At 34.8% G+C, this 21,505-nt stretch overlaps 1 protein-coding gene across 1 annotated transcript in view; it reads right to left on the bottom strand.

Moving 5' to 3' along the window:
* The window catches only part of XKR4 (XK related 4), an 85,334-nt gene that overhangs the window by 17,738 nt on the left and 46,091 nt on the right, over positions 1 to 21,505 (bottom strand). The window contains exon 2 of the mRNA XM_026670302.2: positions 13,364 to 13,563. Coding sequence (XP_026526087.1) covers positions 13,364 to 13,563 — 200 coding nt within the window. The remainder of the gene's footprint in view (positions 1 to 13,363; positions 13,564 to 21,505) is intronic.

Genomic DNA, 21,505 nt, shown 5'->3' with positions numbered 1-21,505 from the left:
CTGAGATTTTAGGATGAATAATGAAATTAACTAAGCAAAGATCAAGTGGATAAAACTGGCAGATGTCTTTTTCAGACTTTTATGAAAATAGTTAGAAATACAATACAGGATAGAGAACAAATTACATCAGCATATGTTGAAAGAGCGTACGAATAATACTTCTCCACAACACATAAACACACACAGAGACAGACAGACAGACAGAGGTTAGTCTTGCAGGTTTAATATATTCAGAAATATCTGACATTTATTGATATTATGTACAACTAGTCCTATTTGAAAGCCAACCCAACCAGCTTCAGCAGGTACAGAATGTGGCTGCACAAACCATATTAGATGTCCAAAGAAAGGCACATATAACACCTTTGTTCTTCAAACTGCACTGGGTGCCAGTTTGGTTCTGGATGCAGTTTAATGTATTGGTCATAATCTATAAATCCCTACATGGCATAGGGTCAGTTACCTATAGAACCAGCTTCACCCTATATTATCAGCCCATCCTATTTATTCAGGCAGGGAAAATATGCTGCAGACCCTGTTGGTCAAAGAATATCAACTGGTGGGGTCTAGGAAGAGGGCCTTCTCTGCTGCTAGCTCTGTCCTTAGAGATGAGGAAAGCCCCAAATCTCTTGGTCTTTCACAAAGGGATCAGAACTTGGCTGTGCAGCTTTGCCTGAGCAACACACTGGCCCACACAACTGTGGGGCTAGCCAGCCCCTATGAGAACCCGCACTGGTATTGACAACTGCTAATCCCCCATCTTGGAATTTTTCACCTTTTGAATTTTTATAATGTTATTTTTATCATTGTAAAACTTTTAAATCTTAAATTAATACTAATTTTAATATTAATTTTATTGATTAAATACATGTATTTGCTTTACATCTTGGAATTGCTTTTGTTCATTTTTGTGTAATGAAATATATCCCTCTTTTTTTACATGCACAAAAGGGAAAATATGTCAGTTTTGCTGTTGAATGAACATATTTGTCATTTCTGTAGCCATTATTTCTTATTGATTTATTACATATCATAAGTATAATATCAAGTTTCTTCGTGGGATTTGCTTAACTATTTTAGCTTTCCTCTTTGAATGACACGATTTTAGTATAAATGATATACAGCCTGGTGGTTGGGAAAAAATGATGATGTAGGAACAATAGTTTTAATTTCCTCCTTCCTTTTCTTTTCAATGTATGAAATTAAAATATAGAAGTCTAAGCTTCAGACCCTCTGTTTCCTTCATCTCTATTAAGAAGACATTTCTAAACATCCCAAACAAACAGATGCTAGATGTGACTGAACACTAACTAGGAATTAAAATGCTGACAAACCCATACTTTTGGCAGCACTTAGCAGAGCTTGTTGTCTGCAATCAGCTTTGCATTGTAAGGTTCTGGCTGTCATTTCTTTGATTTTTAAGCTAACAAATGTTTTGATATCAGTTCAGCTCTTTCCATTATATGTCCTCTGAACTCCCATCTGGAATCAATGAATGGAAAGCCAATAAAGATTTTTCTCCATTCACTTACATAATAGAAATCTGAAGCAATGCCACTCTGTTAAAGACATCATCTTCAGCAGGTGCACAGAGATGTAAAGAATATGGCTACACATGGCTCAAAATCTTTATTGACATTTTCTTCCATAGCTTTCATTATGGTGCAAGATTCTGGTGAAAATAAAATTAAAACCACATTTTCAAAGAAAGGACCAAGCTCTTTCTTTAGTTCTGCTGGATCTTTGTTACAGAGACAGATCACGTTTAAAAATAAAAATAGAATGTAAATGGAAAACAAAATTGTTTCTTACAGAACAGAAAAAAGGATAGGTTTTTTTAAAAAAGTAAGAAATTAAGCATTGTTAGTTTAAACAAAACATTGATAACTAAAAGATTTGTAACTTAAAGAGTATCAATCTTATGTCTAATTATTATTATCTTGTGTATCAACTACTGCAGTTTACTCTATATAGGACTGCTCTTTAAAACCACTTGGAAGCTTCATCTGGTCCAATATGCAATAACTAACAGTTGGCAAAATTTGCTCATGTAAATTAAGGTGGCTCTTATGGCTACCAATTAGCTTCCAGCTTCATTTCAAGGGAGAAAGTGGTTAAAGTCATATATATTGTGGATCAGGATCTGGATAGCTCTGCTATTTGAAAGAGAAGAGATAGACAGTTTATTGTATCTGTTTTTCATGTACATTCCTTGGCCAGCAAAAATTACAGACATTAGTAACACAAAAGTTAATCACATCAGAAACCAAAATCTGCTCACAGCTAAGTAGTTTTTCTGCTTTTGTATTGCACTAAAGGAATCTTCAATTTCTCAACGTATTGATTTTTGAATCTGAAATAAAACTGCATTGATTCCCTTACTATATAACTGGAACCCCTTTTATCAGGTCTATACTACCTGAAAATTAATCCAAAGAAAACTAGATGGTTCTTTTATACTTGCACTTCATGTAATATATACTCTCTTGTTGGCAATATATACTTGTCCCAGAAGACAATAATGTTTTTGAAGGTGGATCTCATTAATAGAGAGAGAGAGATGGCATTCAGAAATGTATGCATATTTTAAGCCAAGCAACCTCTAAAATCAGTTATTAAATTAAAAAAAAAAACAGTTCCAATTTACCACCCTTACAAATTTAACTTACAAATATTTCCTAATTGTCTTTTGGAACAGGCTTTCCAGGACTTCAAAGACTAAAGCGGCATCTTGAAGACAATACCTTGAAGATGTTTAGGGATTTCTGGATAAAAAAATAGCTGGTACAGATGCAGGTGACCAAGGAAGAAGATTCTATTTCAAAGAGTCCTCCTGGAAAGGAAAGGATTCCTGCCTTTGCATTGAAGAAGCAGTGATGGGTGATGCTGATCAGAGACCACCCTGAGAGGAATTAAAATAGCAATTCATAATCCACACAGCCTTTCTAGAGAAGCCTTTCTGGGGAACACATTTTGTAAAGTGATGGAGAGAGATTCCAATGATAGTTTAAGCCTATTGGCAGATATCCCTTTCTGTTCATCCATGTGGAAATGAATGCTCCAAGCATACATAGTCTGGAGAATACTGCAAGGGTCTATAAAGAATTGGGCAGGGGTGAAAGCACTGACAGTACCTGTAGAACATTTAGAACATGTTCTCTTTTTTTCTGTTGAAAGCTGCACTCCATGAAGAAAGAAGAAAAATAATAAAAATAATAAAATAACGGCATTGGACAACAGATTACACAGATGGTGCAGTTTAGATGCAACAAATGCCAAAAACAATTTTAAAAAGTTTTTTAACATATTAAGAAGCAAGGAAAAAAAAATCAGGCAAATGATCAGTCCACTAACGGGATGAGTTGATGGGTAGAAGGGAGAAAGTGGAACTGCTTGATTCATTGTTTGCATCTATATACAAAAGGAAAAAAACTGTTCAATCTATCAATACCGTACTACTAGGCGTACAAGTCAAAATAGGCAAAAATAAATAAATAAATAAGAGAACACCTATCAACTCTAGGCCAAGATCTGAGATCAGGAACTACTGGCAAGAGATAGACTGCCTCTCATGACAACTAGAAAAATATGTTCATGTAGTTCTGGACCTTGTATGGAAGGAAGAAAAGAATGTAGAAATGATATGGTACCAAATATAAAGAATTGGGTGAGAAGGAGTGTACAGAATGTGGAGATCCAACCACTGGAATGTAAATACAGGAAAGATAGATCATATTATGTGATCCAAGAATTCAATCTCTTTGTACAAATACATATACTATGGGGATAAACAGGAGAAAGAACAAGACTGAATGAAGGATATCAACTCTGATTTAGCAAAAATTACTAGTATATTGGGATAAAACTAATGAATGTTGCAATTGAAAAACATAATTTATTCCAATGAAAACATACAAGGAATAATATGTGAACAAAGGGTACACTAGTATGGAGATTCAAAAATCTAAGTATGAAGGTTCAGTCAAGAATATGTGGATATAAATACAAGGAATATTATTGTGAAGATATTCTATAAATTGATAAGGTTATCCTAAGATTTGGATAATGCCTTCTTGGGCATTACAAGTTATTGGAAAAGAGACAAAAGTAATAATAGGATAGATTAACTACTTAGACATTGGTTGAAAAACCAATGTATCCAGAATCTTCATTGTATTGTTGAGTGTTCCATTTGCAACAGAGACAAGGGGGTCTAGCTAGGCTCACCTAGGCTTTCAAGGAAGACCAACAATAATAAAAAGAGCTTCTTTGGCTAGCTCAAAAGAAAAAGAAGGATAAAGAAAGGAAAGTATGAGCCAATGGTAGGAGTTTTTGCGAAGAAGACAGAGATTGTTAATTCCTACTTTGCTTTGTCTCCTCTCTCACAGGAGAATGTGTTTGGATGAACCTAAGATTAATACACTGAAAAAAGAAAAAAGTGGAATCCAAAGTTAGGGAATCAGGTATCAAGTATTATTTGCCTATCATGCATTAAGACTCTGATCCAGCATCCAAGAGTTATGAAAGAACTTATGGTTATTCTCTTGGAGCCTCTTTTTATGATCTTTGAGAAATCAAGTAGAATGGGCATAATACCAGAACTTGGGAGAAAAATAAATGTTATTCCTATAGTCAATAAGGAAAACAAGAAGACCAAGTTATTACAGATTATGAGCTTGGCTTCAATACCATGCAAAACTCTGAAGCAGATTAACAAATAGTAAGTATGGGTATAAAAGAATGACAAGAGCCACTATGGGCTTATGAAAAATAAACCATGTCGAACCAATTTGATCTTTTGCATAGAAAGACCAATTGATCTTGCTATGGGAAAATGATGAACATGGTGTACCTCACGTTCAGCAAAGCATTCAACAAATTATTCCATGGGATTTTATTAGAGAAGATGACAAATTATGGATTGGCCTATGCTGCCATTAGATGGATACAAAGCTCTCTGCCATTCCCAGCAGCAGTGGAATTCAATTTTTTTTACTACCGGTTCTGTGGGCGTGGCTTATTTGGTGGGCGTGGCTTGGTGGCCATGTGACTGGGTGGGCATGGCTTGGTGGTCATGTGACTAGGTGGGCATGGCTTGGTGGTCATGTGACTGGGTGGGCGTGGCCAACTCAATGTCACTCACATCAAAGGGTGCCTCACCTGGCCCCTCCCCTCCCAGCCATTCCTTGTCACCCAGCCTCAATTTATGTTCTGTAAAAATTCAAGTTTGACTTTATTATCTGCATACTATAGATGTACTTTCATGGACCACTGAAAGGAGGAAATGGCTCACATGCTTTGCCCAAGGGTGTGATAGGCAACAGGCTTTTAAGGGGCTGCCACAAAGAAAGGGGGACAATGTATTTTCCAAAGAAGCAGAATGCAAACAAGAAGCAATGGATGGAAACTGAACAGAGAGAAGCAACCTAAAACTAAGGAGAAACTTCCTGACAGTGAGAACAATTAACCAGTGGAACTGCCTGTCTCCAGAAGTTCTGGGTGCTCAATGGGAGTTTTAAGAAAAGACTGGACAGCCATTTCTCTGAAACGGTATAGGGTTCACCCCAAGGTCCCTTCTAAGTATTATTCTGACACCTTTTCCAGGATTTCTACTCAGATTTTGGCATCCTCAGTTTTCTTGCCTGAGCTTGGGGTTGGACTAGAAGACCTCCAAGGTCCCTTTCAACTCTTGGTAAACACATGTGTATGTTATGCTCTGGACTATTGACATTGAATGCATGTAAACCCTGAAAAATATGTGGTAGCCCTGAACAAAAGAAAGGCAGAAAAATCACTCTAGGTGTAGGGACAGTGTGAAATATTAACACATGATAAATAATGGAACAATTAAAAATAATAGGACAGAGTTTTATCTCTCTCTCTCTCTTCCTATTCTCTCTCTCTCTCTCTCTCTCTCTCTCTCTCTCTCACACACACACACACACACACACACACAGCACTTAACAGACAAGCATTTTGGAAGCAGCTCCTTTAAATTTCTCCAAGACTGGAGTGGATTCCCCCACCCCCTCTGTCAGACTGCACTCCTTCTCACTCCAGCACTTTAACTCACAAGGGGAAAGCGATACTTGCAGTGTCCATGGGGAATCCTTGGAGAAGTTTTTAAAGGACCTGCTTCCAAAATGCATTTCTTTTACGTTGCAAAAGTGCTCCAAGGCTCAATTCAGCCCACCCCCTCTGTCAGACCGCACTCTTTCTCACTCCAGGCACTTTACTCACATACTTGCAGCATCCATGCTTTCTTCCTTTCCCCCAGGGAGAATGAGGATGTGGGGAATGAAAAGCTGGGAGAGCAATCGCAAGTGAGCGACCGGGCGACCAGGTTGGGGGCATGGCCAGCCAGGGTTCGCCACTGGTTCGGCGACCCATACCAAATAACCACTACTGGTTCGCCTGATTAGGTGTGAACGATGGAGTACCACCTCTGATTCCTAGTAAATGTAGATCACTCAACATCAAGCTATATGAAATTTTATGTGGCGCACTGTGGCGTACTGTGAAATTGAGTTACACTTATGCTGTTCAATGAGAAATTATACAATATGATTAACAAATTTTCAGATGACACAAAAGATAGTCATTCTATCAAAAAATTAAGAAGAAAATATCAACATGAGCCAGAAAATTGGTAAAAAAACAAGATAAAATTCAAAGGGGACAAATACAATATCCTGCATCTGGATAGTAGTAATAATAGGAATGAATGAAGATTAGTGAAAAAATTATCTGAGACTCTTGATCACAAGATGAAATGAGCCGGCAGTATAATGCAGCTGCAGAAAAGCCAAGGGCATGTTAGACTGAATCAATCACATTATAATGTCAAGATCAAGATTCATTATGAGTTGAGCAGACAATACCTAGAATATTGTCTATGTTCTTTTGTAACATTTTAGGATGGATATTTACAAATTGGAGTATGTCAAAAAGGAGAGCAACCCCACCCCAAAAGGCCTACAGAAAAGAAACTTTTGAGAGATAGTTGGAGGCACTGAATAATTTCAGCTTGAAGAATGAAAGACAGTGAAGAGAAATGATAGAAGTCTTCTAATATTCAAATGGCTCACATAGAAAAAAAAAGAAAGATTGTTCTGAATTCTTCCAGGGGAAAGAGATTTTGGCTGAATGCTAGGAAACTTTTTGTCAGAGTAACAGCTGTTTAACAATGAAAACACTATGGCAGGAGATGTTAGAGTCAATGTGTGTGAATTGGGTCACCATATAAATGTATTAAATAAATAAATAGGAGTGGCCTTTGTTGAATATTTTTATGTAGAGACTGAAGGAGAGATTCTTGGGGATTTAATGGTAATGAATTTCCTGCACTGGGTAAGTTCAATGGATTGCACTTGTGCCAAATCAAACCAGAGATAGAAAAACTCACTATTTAATGAGAAAGATATTCAGTATTATAATAGATGTTATTTACTGCACTAAATATAAATTGATGTCACTCAATTTCCAAAGGCTATGAGCAACTTATGTTCACAAATAAATAATACATTAAATTAAAAAGACAATGAATTTCAGCAATGAAAGAAAAAGTAATAAAAAGCATAATATATGTCCAAATATTCTTCTGAAGAACCATGTATTTACAGTCTTTCAGAATATGAGTGAGATTTGGATAATCGGAGCAAGCTTTTGCAAAAAAGGGGTGCTATTATAGGAAGGGTCAACCTTAGCTACTCAATCCTTTGTAGATGGCAGTAATTCAAGAAAACCAACTCTTCTAGATCTCACCAGATTACATGGTTCGAAAAAACAGTAAATATGTAGAAATTTACTACATAAAAGAAATTATTTGATTTTAGAAATTATTTCAAAAAAATAAGGCTTGAATGAGATTAATAAAATGTACAATATTCAGAAGCATGATTTATTTGACATCTCCTGGGTAGGAGATATCACCAATATTTGTGTGTGGTTTGGTTTTTCCAAATTGCACTGGTGACTCCGTGAAAAGCCAGTCTTCATGCCTGACCTCACCCCTTTCCTAAGAGGTCTGTAGGGGGCGTGCATAAGCGCACCAACGTGCCTACCGTCCCTGTCCTATTGTTTCTCTTATTCTTCTTTTATTTTTCTTATATGTACCCATTTCATGTATTCACAACTATGTATACACTTATACTTATTATCTTGTAAACAATTGGCAAATCAAATAAATAAATAAATAAATACTTCTGAAGAGGAATGGAAATATTGCAGACAATAGCACTGTGTGTGAGGAAATGGCTCTTCGTTGGCATCTTCAGATAGTCGATCTGAATGGAGAAAGAACTCTTGAATGTTGAATTGTATGCATTATTCTGCCTAGTAAAATCTAACAGATAGTGTTCTCTTCGTTGTAATGGATCTAACTGATATTCATTGTTTCATAAATGCATTTATGTAAGATAAATTAGGTTCTGGGGCTCTGACACAGAATATCTTTTTGATGACTAGTCTTCTCAACAGAAGAAAACAAGTTGCTGAATAATAATTCTAATGCCACAATCCTCTGAAAACATTGAAGAGGATGTGTATTGATCATTGAACAATTGGCACAGCAATTGGCCTTTTCTTCTGAGGCTGCATTTAGCAAAAAAGAAAATGAAAAGGCATTGCTTTGGTATTTAAAAATAAAATCTGCTGCAACAGGGCACAGCTGTGAAAAATTAAGCTTCATTTATAAAGTTCTATAGTGTTTCAGTCTCTTAAAATATTACATTATCTGAAGATCTACAGTAAATTGTCATTATGTTCAATTCTTGAGTAAAAGATTGCCCTTTCTAAAGGATAAAATAAAATCACAACACTTGTTAGTTAAAAGTTAGTTTAAAAATGTCTAGAGATGACAAAATTAAAGATCAAACTCAATCCAGAGATCTTTTTATTGGGAATATCAGAACTGTCATGGAGTAAAAAAACAACAGCATCTAATACTACACTTCATCACAGCAGCAAGAATAGCCTTTGCCCAAAATTGGAAATTAACAATGGTACCCACAGATCTAGCAGTAATCAACAAAATTTACCAATGCGCAGAAATGATTAGATTAACTATAATATTAAAAAACAAGGAAGAGGGAGAATTTTTTACAACATGGAATACATGGTACAAATGGTTAAATGAAAAGGAAATAAAGATGTATATTGAAAATGATTAAAGAGATATTATGGAACAGAAATAAGGATAAATGTATAGCTATGTATATAGGTGTAGTAGTGTAGTAACATAGAAAAACGAACAATGTATCACGACGTATTAATAACATAGATAAGTAAGAAATTAGGAATTAGATTTAAGATATTATTGTAGTAAATGATTTCAATTAACACTAATCGAGATGTACACTGTTATGAAAACACTGTAAAATGTGAGAACGTGATTCTCTTTTTAAAATATTTTTTCTTGAATAAAAACTTAATTTAAAAAAAAAAATAAAGTCTAGTGCTTAACTTCCCTAGAAATGTGAATTATTTTTTCCTCTATTTATATATTAATATGTCAGGATATTAGTATTCATTTTTACCAACCTATTTTTTTACCTTTATATCCTATTTGTTTGGTTTTGGGGTGCGTTCAGGGTTGCATTTATTCCATAATTTTTTCTCCCACAAAAGAACTCTGGGTTGAGGGATAGTGTTGTCTATCACTCAATTAGTTTCTATGGCTTAACAGGACTCGAATGTAAGTTTTTAGTATTAGAGGTTATTAGTATTAGAAGGTTTTGATCTCCAACTTGGCTGGCACGCCTTCATGTGGGATGGAAAGTCTAAACAACATTCATATTTCCAAAGGCACCATGTAAGAAATGTGTTGTTCAATATCTGGGGAAAGATTTTTAAAAAAACACTACCCAAAGGTTCCACTGTGGCTATCTACATTGGAAGCAGTCTATTGGATTATGAAAATATTGTCAGGTATAAAGATTTACTATATGATACTGGAGAGCTTAAAAATAGGAACCAAATACAAATTCAAGGAAAGGAGATAGCATAGTGGCCCTTTGCACAAATACAAACCCATTATAAAAAAGAAAGAGAACAATTTGGCTTTAATATCATCCCACAAGAATTAGATAAAATATGGCTAGGAGAGGAAAAGAAAACAATTAGTAAAACATATAAATATCTTTTGGATTACAAATTAAAAGAAGAAACAGTCACAGAATCTATGATAATTTGGGCTAAAAATGTAGGTCATAGTATTGAATTAGATAAGTGGGAACACATCCGCCAAACAAATTACAAATTAACCATGTCAGTCTCGTATAAAGAAAACCTATATAAAATGGTTCATCGCTGGCACCTACCTTCTGTGAGACTGGCTAAGATGTTCCCCAACCTACCACCCAACTGTTGGAAATGTAACTACGCACAAGGAACATATTTTCACATGTGGTGGACTTGCCCATGTGCTCAGAAGTTTTGGAGAAATATTAGAAATTGGATTTTAAATATAACAAAACAAAATTTAAAACTTGAACCCGAAACCTTTCTGCTAAGTATGATAGATTTAAACATGGAGAAAAAATATCAATATTTAATTTTGCACATCATAACTGCGGCCAGAATAATCTACGCACAAAACTGGAAACTGTCTTTCATTCCTTCAGAGGATATGGTAATTAAAAAAATACATGAATGTGCTGAGATGGATAGCCTAACCAAACTGTTAAAAAATAAACAAGATAGTGACTATTATGAAATTTGGAACATTTGGTATGATTGGTTAAAGAAAAGGTAATATTTGATATTTGGATAAGTTATGGAAATGACAGAAGACGTGCATTTAATTATAAACTATATAGAGAAATCAAAACATTAAAAGAATGAAGGAGTTATTGTAACAAGGCAGATACGTCAATGATAAAGATAAAGAAAAAAAATTTAACCATTGCTCAATATACGCTGTAAAATGTATATATGTATATTGATTTGTCTGTTTTAAATGTATGTCAAATAAATGTTTAATTAAAAAAAAAAGAACTCTGGGTTGACGGATAGTGTTGTCTATCACTCAATTAGTTTCTATGGCTTAACAGGACTCGAATGTGAGTTTTCCCAGTCTTACTTCAATGCCTAAAGCATTAAAGAATGCTAGCAACTTTGAGAGAATCACTTAAGTATGTTTCTAAAATTTTAAGTAATTTGTTAACAATAGCTACTATGCTAAGTTAAATGCTATGCAGTTGTGAATTATCCAAAACGGATTTAGACAGCTTGATCTTCTAACAAGAGAAGTTCCACTGCATGTTAATCTAATCTATTGTTCTGAAGAAATGTAAGCTCTTTCGTCCCTTAAAATGGACTTGATATGGTAGAAAGATAGTATGCAACCCAAAGCAACTTCCTGAGTTGTGAGTGTTTAACAAAAAACACTGCATCTAAGGGGAGCAAGAGACTATCAAAATAGTGGACTATTATCATTCCCAGGTTGGTTGATGAGGAAAGAAAGTGAAACCAGGAGTTTAGCAGACATTTCAGCCCTGCAGTTCTTTATTATTAAGAATTTTCCATCCTATTTAAGTCAGTAGGGGAGATATTGGTTATGCAGGCCCTAATTAGATACAGTAAAAGACCATTACTGTGAACCATCAGGAGAAGAATGAGCTTTGGCTTCAAAGATTCATTCTACATCAACTCTGCAACTCCCAGTTTTGGGGGGCAACCATCAGAAACTTCTGACAAAGATGTTCCTCTCCACTACTTAATGGAATCAAATTTGGTCCCATCTTGTTTTCAGAGAACCATTCTGGTAGTAAATAGACAGACAGTGTCCTGAGCCTCATTGCATAAATTCTGTTAGTTAGAAAAAATTAAAGTGTTCCAACCTAGTGTGCCAGAATAACAAAAGAAGAGATCAATATTTGAGAGTAACTTGGTCTTAAAAAAAGTATACTATCTCACATATTAGTATTTTATTTTACAAAGGTATATTTTGCAGCACCAGCATATATTTAACTATATCCATTTGAAAAAAGACAACACAGATTTTAAAGGTAACAAGGTAAAAAATAATAACATTAAAGCAAAGGAACTGAATTTTGATAGAACTATCATGACTATAAAAACATATTTTTTATTGTAATGATATCTGCTGGAACATTTGAAAATGCTAGAATTAATGTCCATTCTTAATTGATACAACAGCATGATTTAAGAAACAGTATTCCATTTATTTATGCTTTCTTATTTGCATGCAAAGTATTATATATAGAGAAAAATAATTGACATTACCAGATTAATCATTAAAGGCAAGATTTAGCAATAGAATACAAACTTATACACCAGCAGACATGCACACATGTAAAACTGTCTACTTATTCCAATCAAAGGCCACCCTCTCAAGATACAGTTCTTAAAATCAGAACATTTCAAATGTCAAGTCTGATTTCAGACACTATTCTATGCAAATGGGAGGTGGGTGGAATGTCTTCATTCAATTTATGCACATGTATTAGATAGAATGTTCCTGTGTATTATGTACATAAAAATGTGAATGGAGCCTTTGTGAACTGTTGTCTTGCTTTTCTAAAGAAAATTTATCATTCAAAGAGTAACTTGGAAGGGAAAATAATCATCACTTTATCAAAAAGCTGATTTTCCCCAAAATTTATTATAAATCCTTGCTCTTATCAAATTACAAGGGTTCTATGTTACTGCAATTTACTTAATGTTCATTGTTAGTGCATGGCTATGGTGTTTCTGTACAAATTTCAACTTGATGTTTGTGTCATTATCCTAGATCTTAGTTGTTTGTATTTTGAGGAGCTTAAGGGAGCATATGGATTAATAGAATATAAAGGTGAATATATATTTTAGATACCTGCCTCCTTGGAAAGCAAGGGCTTGGGGTTTGAAATATTTAATTAATTTAGAATACTTGTAATAGAATACAGCAGCTGTAGTTCATACCAGTTCATTTGTTTGATAATGGCGTTAGCAGGGATTGTTGTGAGAAATCTGTTTGCAGAACTCTGTTTATGTTTATAGAGAGAAAAGGAGGGGAAGAGAAAGCAGGGAATGGAGGGAGGGAGAGAGAAACTTGACATGCCAACTTTGCTCTTTCAAGAATTTTATGGGGTTGCACATGGCTTATGAACCAAAGATTGTTCATTTATGTTTTAGACTTTGTACAGAAGATAATTAGATCTGTAAATATGTTAAACTCACCTATATTCTGTCTTTTAGAAAACTGATATAACCGTATCTCTGGAAAATATTCTAAAGATTTTTAATTTGACTGCAATTTGTTAAAGCAATGTTATTCTCCGTGAAATTGAACTGTGAATCTAACCCAGGTTCTTTTATACATAGATATAAATCTAGAAAAAAGGAATAGGGAAATCCTTACCTTGAAGGGCCTGAAGGGTGCGCGTCTGTACAACAATGCAGAGTTGGAGGACCAATTGTGGGGCACTTTCCAAAAATGTAGCAAGCAAATGCAGCATACTCACATCTGCATACTCATGGACCATTTTCCAATAAAAGCGCCACCTGTCATTCTCTCCACTCTGTCTACTCCGAATGCCCAAATATATAGTATGGAAATATCTAAAAAGAAAGTTTGAGAATAAGGCTAAAATTGTAATATAGTGCAAATATTATTAAGTTTAATACTCTACTTTTCTACAGATATGATAAATGGAAATGATTAAAAATATATTAATTAAACAGAATACATTAACTACATCTATAATGATGGGTATTTACTGTTCAGCAAATGGATAGTTAGCAAATACTCTGACTACATAAATCAAGAAGTTCCACAAAAGGAAACAGAGGTGACTTCTGAAAGGAGTTTAAAAAGTTGAGATGGTAGTCCTACCTCTTTTTTCACATGGCATGATCTATGTGAAAAAAGAACATGGTGGTGGCCTTGACTTTTTTTGTTCCAAACCAGTTTTTGTGGGCACCCAGAAGGAAGCACTGAGCACTGACTGATGTAGGTAAAAAGTCACCTAAATGGATTGATTAAACAAATGCGCAATTAAACAGTGTCTATCAAGAAGCAGAAAGGGAAGTAGAAAACAACAACACATTAACGTTCTTGAAGATCAGAAGAGACTGCAATAGCAAACTAGAAACACAAATCTATTGAAAAGTCAGCTACCCCAACCAAGAGCTACACTAGTAAAATAGCAATCCACCATCCCATAAGAGAAGCTGTATAAGAACACTGTTTAGGCAAGCACAAACACAATGCAGCGATTTTGAACATCCAAAAAAGTAAAGAAGTCATCTATACAACATCTTCCAACACAATGGATATCCATGCAACTTCATCAAAAAGTGTTTGACCACTGAACTCAATATAGCACCAACAACACAAGCTGTGAAAAGGGTAACACTGCCATACACCAAAAACATTACAGAAACCACCAACAGACTATTGCAAGCACATGGCATCAACATACCACCCACACCAATTAAAGGCCTCCAAAACATTCTAAGTAAACCAAAAGACACAGCAACTTCAGAAGAAAAAAACAGGAGTCATCTACAGTGTCCAGTATAAGAATTACACTGCAATTAGACAGGACAAACAGGCAGAAGACTAGCAGAAAAAGTCATGATGAAAATATCCTTAATTTCACAACAAATGAACAGATTTAACCATAGTTTCAACTTGGAAATTGTAACGATTCTAGACCATGGCAAGCCTAGAAAATTCTTGGAAGCTGGCAGTCTGAAAAATTGGTTATCTAGAGAAACATGAAGATAAACAACATATTGTGCAAAAGAAAGTATTAACTAACCAAAGAGAGAACAAAAAGACCAGATATATACTCACAAACAATCAACACCCAGATGAGCAGAGATTAATTCCAATATTGACATTAGACACAACAGTCAAGATGCAAACAATGCCCCAATCAAGAAATGGCCAAACAAGCTAACCCTAAACAGGCCAACCAAAGAATCACCAAGACAACTCCCACCAACACTGACAGAGCAAGCCACTAGATAGAATATAAAATAAGAGCAAACCCCATTCCTCACTAACACTGATGATGTTTCCCAGTTTGAGTAATGAAACATCTGCAAGAAAACAACCAAATTCAGAGAGCACCTCAGAAGCAATATATTAGAACTGGTTGGATATTTATTTGTATTTATTATTATATTTTTATGCTGCTTGCTTATCTCTCTTATAAGGTGGCTCTAGATGGCATGATTTGATTTGTAGCCAATGATATAACATCAAATGATGTTGAATTCACAAATGAACATTTTAAAAGTTTTTTTTAAAGGGAACACGTGTTATAAAAGTATAGATTTTAATTTAAACTGAGAAAAAAAGAACAGTTTGACAGGGGATACAGTTGATCACTGCATTTATTTAAGCAGAGCCTAGATACTCATATGTCTCAGGTACTATAATTTGGATTTCTGCATTGAACAGGGGATTGACCCTACCTAAATAATGCCTTCCAACTCTGTTTTATATATATAAAACTTGGGAGAATTTTTTAAAAAAAGATTTATGATTTCAAGTAAGAATGCCATTCAGAATCACATGCAAGTCAGACAGGTAGCAAAATAAATCCAATAAACAAACCCTACTATGGAAGTAATTTTCATTCCAATTCTAAATGGTTAATAAAATTACCACTATTACTATTTCTTTAACAGCAGTTCCACACAGAAGGTTCTAGGGCCATGCTGAAAATCTTCCAATTTAGTGAGGATTGACAGACATTACTTTAAATTAATATTGTAACTTTTACCGTATTGAGTGGTCTTGTCAGCAAGCATAAGACTGCAGCCTTAATCATTCTATATATACAAAGAACATTTCTATCACCAGTCAAGACTGAAATATTTATATAACTATTGACAGAGTATATTATATTGGGGGTTATTCAAACTGTGCCTTGAGGAATCTTTAGGTTTTGTGGCATTCCATGAAAAAGAGGGATAACCCCCCCCTTTAAATGAACCAATCTTCTACAACTAGAGCTTTGATCAGAGATTTCAGAATTTTGCTTTTTTATTTACAGCTAGCAAATTCTGCTTCCTGAAAAAATTTGAGATTTCTCTAGAAGATGAAACATGTCCCACTTTTCAAATCAAGATTCACAACTGTCTTCTGAATTATTTGCTGGGAATATTCCAAAAGTCAATGAGGAGGGAAAAAAAAGAAATGGATGGGAATGAGATGAAAACATTCGAAGTTAATTGAATATAGCAGGTATCTTATCATTTTCCATTGTTCCATTTTCATATCAAATTATACATAGCGAAGGCAGAAAAAATCTACCTTGTCTTTTAGTTAAGTGCAAAATAAGCAGCACATAAGAATAAAATATATATTCTATGAAGATAAATAAGATAGGAGCAATATTTGAATTGCTTAGCATAAAAGAAAAATGCTGATTTCATGCCTTTTACATTTTGATACATATGCAAGTTACCTAAGTATGCCATTTGGTATATTATATTTAAACATTTATAAAAAGTTAAGGGATAAAAAGCTAATGACCGATTACAGATAAAGGAGAGATTGTCTGATTTGCTTTCTGTATCAAATAATACATTAAGCAATTTAGCTAAACAATAAACAGACACTCTTTGTGTCATCTTTAAAGAACAGAGAATAAAAATCTGTGTAGTTAGGATTTAGAAATAACATAAAACAAACTGCAATTCAGGTAAGTGACTTTTTTCTTGTTGCCTAGTTACCAGAAAAATTCACTATATTTTTAGCTCAACAGAAGTTATTGTTTATACAAACATTTATGGAACTATTTTTCCCCTGAAATGTTTGCTTATCAGTTTTAACCATATACAAAAGTGTGGGTGAACATTATTTTTTTAATGAACATTAGTTTGTTTTTCTATTAGGAATATATGACATTTTGTTCCAAACTTGGATATCCATTAAAATATTTTTATTAGATACCCAAATTTCATGAGCATATTAGGTTTGCTATTATAAAGTTTAATCTAAATTGATTTTATTATAAAATTGCAATTTTAAAGCTCAGTTCTTTCAAATATGTTGGAGTTTGATGATTTTTAAAATAAATGGGACACTGAATATGTTCTGAAACAAAGAATAATATAAAATTTGAATATCTAGAAAGGAAACAGCAAAGTGTCTAACTAAATTATCATATATACTGATGTGTAACACAAATTACCATGTATACTCATGGATAAACTGACCTTTGAATTTTTAAACCAAATACTATGGGCCCATTTGTTGCTCCTGTGCCAGCACTCAGAAGGCAATACATGCTGCCCCCCCAATGCCCCTGCACATGTGTGCGCGAAACCCCCATGCGACATGCATCTCTGCGCATGCATGACCCCTCCCCCGCATGCAGATCCCTGATAATCGGCTGTCGGGTGGTGGCGTGCATGCGCATGCACAGTGGGGCTCTTCCGGGTGACTTCTCACATGCCGGCAGAAGTGGCTCTGGGTGCCACTTCCGGCACACATACCATAGGTCCGCTAACATGTGTATAGAATTTCCTGCAGAGGGTTGGACTAGAAGACCTAGAAGGTCCCTTCCAATTCTGTTTTGTTATTCTTTGTAAAAATGGATATCTTTGATGGCTAATTTACGACATGGAATCCTATGTAAAATAAAAGGAAGCAGACTTTATAGGTAGCTGAGATTTTGCTTACGCATGTGCAATCAAGATAGAAAACCTTGAATTACGCCGTCTTCCATCTGATCTAAGTATGGTATATAAAATCATACATTGCAATGACTTACCTGTCAATGAATACTTCAGCTTCAACCATAACAACACAAGAGCACACAATAGATACAAACTCAAGGTTAACTGCACCAAACTTGATTGCAGGAAATACGACTTCAGCAACAGAGTGGTCAATGTCTGGAATACTCTACCTGACTCTGTGGCTTCTTCCCCAAACCCCACAAACTTTAACATTAGACTGTCTACTATTGACCTCACCCCTTTTCTAAGAGGTCTGTAGGGGGCGTGCATAAGCGCACCAATGTGCCTACCGTCCCTGTCCTATTGTTTCTTTTATTTTTCTTATATGTACCCATTTCATGTATTCATAACTATGTATATACTTATACCTATTATCTTGTAAGCGATTGACAAATCAAACAAATAAATAAAATAAAATAAATAAATAAAATAATATTAATATAGGAACAAAAGATCAGTTCCTAATTTAAAAGATGATTGTGGAAAATTGCAAGAGAAAGAAAACTAACTTGAATGTACTTGGATTGATTGCAAGAACACATTCAACTTCCTGTTACATGATTGGATAATTAAGTACCTAGAAGTAACAGGAATCAGTAGAAATATCAGCTTTGTGCAAAGATCAATAGCACAATGGATGACAAGGTTGCTGGTCAATAGTGACAGACTGGGAGAGCGAAATAACAAGAGAGGAATTTTTCTAGGAAATTCACTACTATAACTGCTGTTTGTCATTGTATTGATTCCTTTGCCAACAAAAATAAACCAGTCAGGCCATGGCTATCAAACATAAAAAACATCTGCCAGGCTATCTCACTTCCTTTACATGCATGATCTGATGCTGTATAGAAAAACACATTTGAAATAGAATCACTGCTCAACACTGTCCACATATGCACCCAAAATATTGCAATGGAGTTTGAATTAGACAAATGTGCCACCCCACCTCCAGAGGAAAAATAATGAAAAGGGCCCTATGGAAATAACATTGAGGGTCTAGATGAAGACAATACCTACAAATACCTATGCATTCTTTAAGCTGACAACATCAAGTACACTTGAAGTCAAGAAGAAACTTAGAAATGAATACATCACAAGAGTGAAGAAGGTTTTAAAGGCCAAGCTCAGTGGAAGAAATACCAACAACTGGACAATTTCAGTATTATATATACAGATGGAATAGTGGACTGGACTGAAACAGAACTAAAAGACCTGAATAGAAAGATAAAAAAAATAATGAAAATTAATCATGTCCTTCATCCATGTAGTGACATTGATAGATACTTATCAAGGAGCATGAAATATTGCAAATACATTGGATGGTTGGGGAAGAAAAAAGGCATTGGAAGAATATCTGAAGGACAGTGAAGAAGATGCAGTGAAACGAATATACCATGAAGGCTTACTGAATACCAGCAAGACAAAACTGACCTGTAAAGAAAAACCAAATAAAGAATAGAAAAGAGACATGGCAAGGCAAAGAATTACATGGCCAATGCAAAGTAAACTTCCTTGCAAATGTTTTGTAGTATCTTCTAAAAATTAATCCAATAAACCTCTACTTTCTACTTCATTTCCCATTCAATGATCCATAAATTTTCTATAAAAGTAATCAAGTCTGGGAAAAATAGATAAATATTGCACAAATGAATATTATAATAAAAGGAAGTAAAATCCAGTAGCCTAAGGTTCTGTGTATTTATACATTCCTCAGAGAATAATAGGAGTCAGTAATCCAAGCAGGAAATTACCTGGAGATTGAAAATCATGTCATCGTCTATATAATCAGCCTACATGTATTGTTTATTTTTAAAAAATTCATATTTTACCTTCTGTCATGAAGAACAGTATGGAGCCAGAGACTATTTCACATCAAGTCTTGTATAAAATATGCATCTCCTGTAACAGTTTAAAAGATTCCCACCTAACAAGTTCAGATGAATGGATTGTTGAACAGCAAATCCTCCTTCTAGGAATTTACATTTATTGCATTCACTCAGGGGACTGTTCCTATTAAGAGAACATTCAAACATCTCTCAATACTATTTAGTGAAAGATTTGTCTGCTAGGCAGAGGGTTTAGTACTTAGCTCTTAAAAGTCTGGATTTACAAGCAAATATCTCCTCCTCCCCCTCGACAGAGACTTGCATTTTAAGAACTACATGGCAAAGAGATCTAGCCTTAACTTTAACTTGCAGGGAAGAATTTGGCCATCTGAATTTGTGAAGTACTTAATTGTTAATATTATATTTTAGCTTAATTTAATCTACCTTCTTAAAAGATAAAGTCCGCCAATTTATTTATAAATAAGACAAGAAAGTATAATGTTAACAATAAATCAAATATGGGTGAACACATGTTTATTCAGAAGATGTACAATAGCCTCCCCAAACATTTGCAATTAATTCACAATAATTTAATATGTAATATAAACAGTACTTTAGTTTTTTGTGGGGCTCTTTTGAAACAGTCTAGTCCAGTGGTTCTTAACCTGTCATCCACCAATGGCTGGGGGGGACACAATATTTTCACAGGGCGTCTGCAAAGGCTTGAAGAAATATTATGATTTAAATCTTGAGTTAAATCTTGGTGGTCCATGGCACAAAAGGTATTTAAAGGGGGTACATGGTGAAGAAAAGGTTGAGAACTACTGTTCTAAGCAATTTGGTCTAGTGGTTAAGACACAAGGCTAGAAATTGGAAAACTAAGTGTTTTACTTCCACCTTAGGCAATGAAACCTGGCAGACACAATCTCTTAGCTCAACTCTCTTCAAATGGCTGTGATGCAAGAATGAAGCAGTATTAGGGATTATGTTACAATTTTATATTGCCTCAGTCTAACACTTCCAGTGCTAGAAGAATATATAATTTAATAAGAATTGAAACATCCACAGCACAATTTGAAACAAATAACAAAGACAAGATACACACAATAACAAACATTTTAAAAAGAAAAAAGTGATGCAATACTTAATTTAAGAGAAAGCCCTTTGAAATAATCCCCTTTTCAATAGTTTCTTGAAAATCAACAAGGAGGGAAGGGGAGAAAGAGTTTGATCTTAAAGAAAGGCCACTCCAAACCATCAGTGTTGCCACAAAGCAAATAAACAAAAGTAAACAAGTGTCTTCAAGCCATGACTCTCCTCATTTTTTAAGAAGTGTGAGAGTAAAAGCAATTGTTCCTTAAAAGTTCTAATGGGTTGGACCAATTACGATTGAAGCAAACAGTCCTGCAAGTACGAATGTGCCAAGCCATGAATGTTTTTATAAATCAATACCATCACCTTAAATTGTACCTAGAAACCAATAGACTATTAGCGCAGGACTCACAAAATTAATTTTATGTGCTCTCATTGCCAGCTCTTAAATATGTTGACTGTTGCATCCTAGATCAGCTGCAGTTTTTTTTAACTGTTCTCCTTTAAGGGACCTTTTATCAATTGATTGCAGCAATCCATTGTGGTCTATGAGAACTTATAGCCATTTCATTATATATCATTACAGTTGTGATTGTTGCAGTAGATGAAGGTGGGTAACCCCAAACCATGAACAAAATTCTTCATATGTACTCACTGGACTAGCTAGTCCAGTGACCAGCCACTGCCTCCACTACTTTCCCAACAGCAGCCATGTGTACAGAACCCAAATAATGAACTAGTATTGCCTGTCCTCAGAGGCAGGCATTGGCACTGAGAGACAACACCTATATAGAAACAGGAACTGTGTCCTACTTGGGTTTACCCTGTTCTCTTCCATCCAAATCCTGCCACCTACCAGGCAATGGGAATGGACATCAGCA

The sequence above is a fragment of the Notechis scutatus genome, chromosome 3, assembly GCF_049901735.1.
Source record: "Notechis scutatus isolate UNSWTSFEM ecotype Mainland chromosome 3, rNotScu1.2, whole genome shotgun sequence".
NCBI classification, from domain to species: Eukaryota; Metazoa; Chordata; class Lepidosauria; order Squamata; family Elapidae; genus Notechis; species Notechis scutatus.
This window is presented reverse-complemented; position numbering and strand designations above follow the sequence as displayed.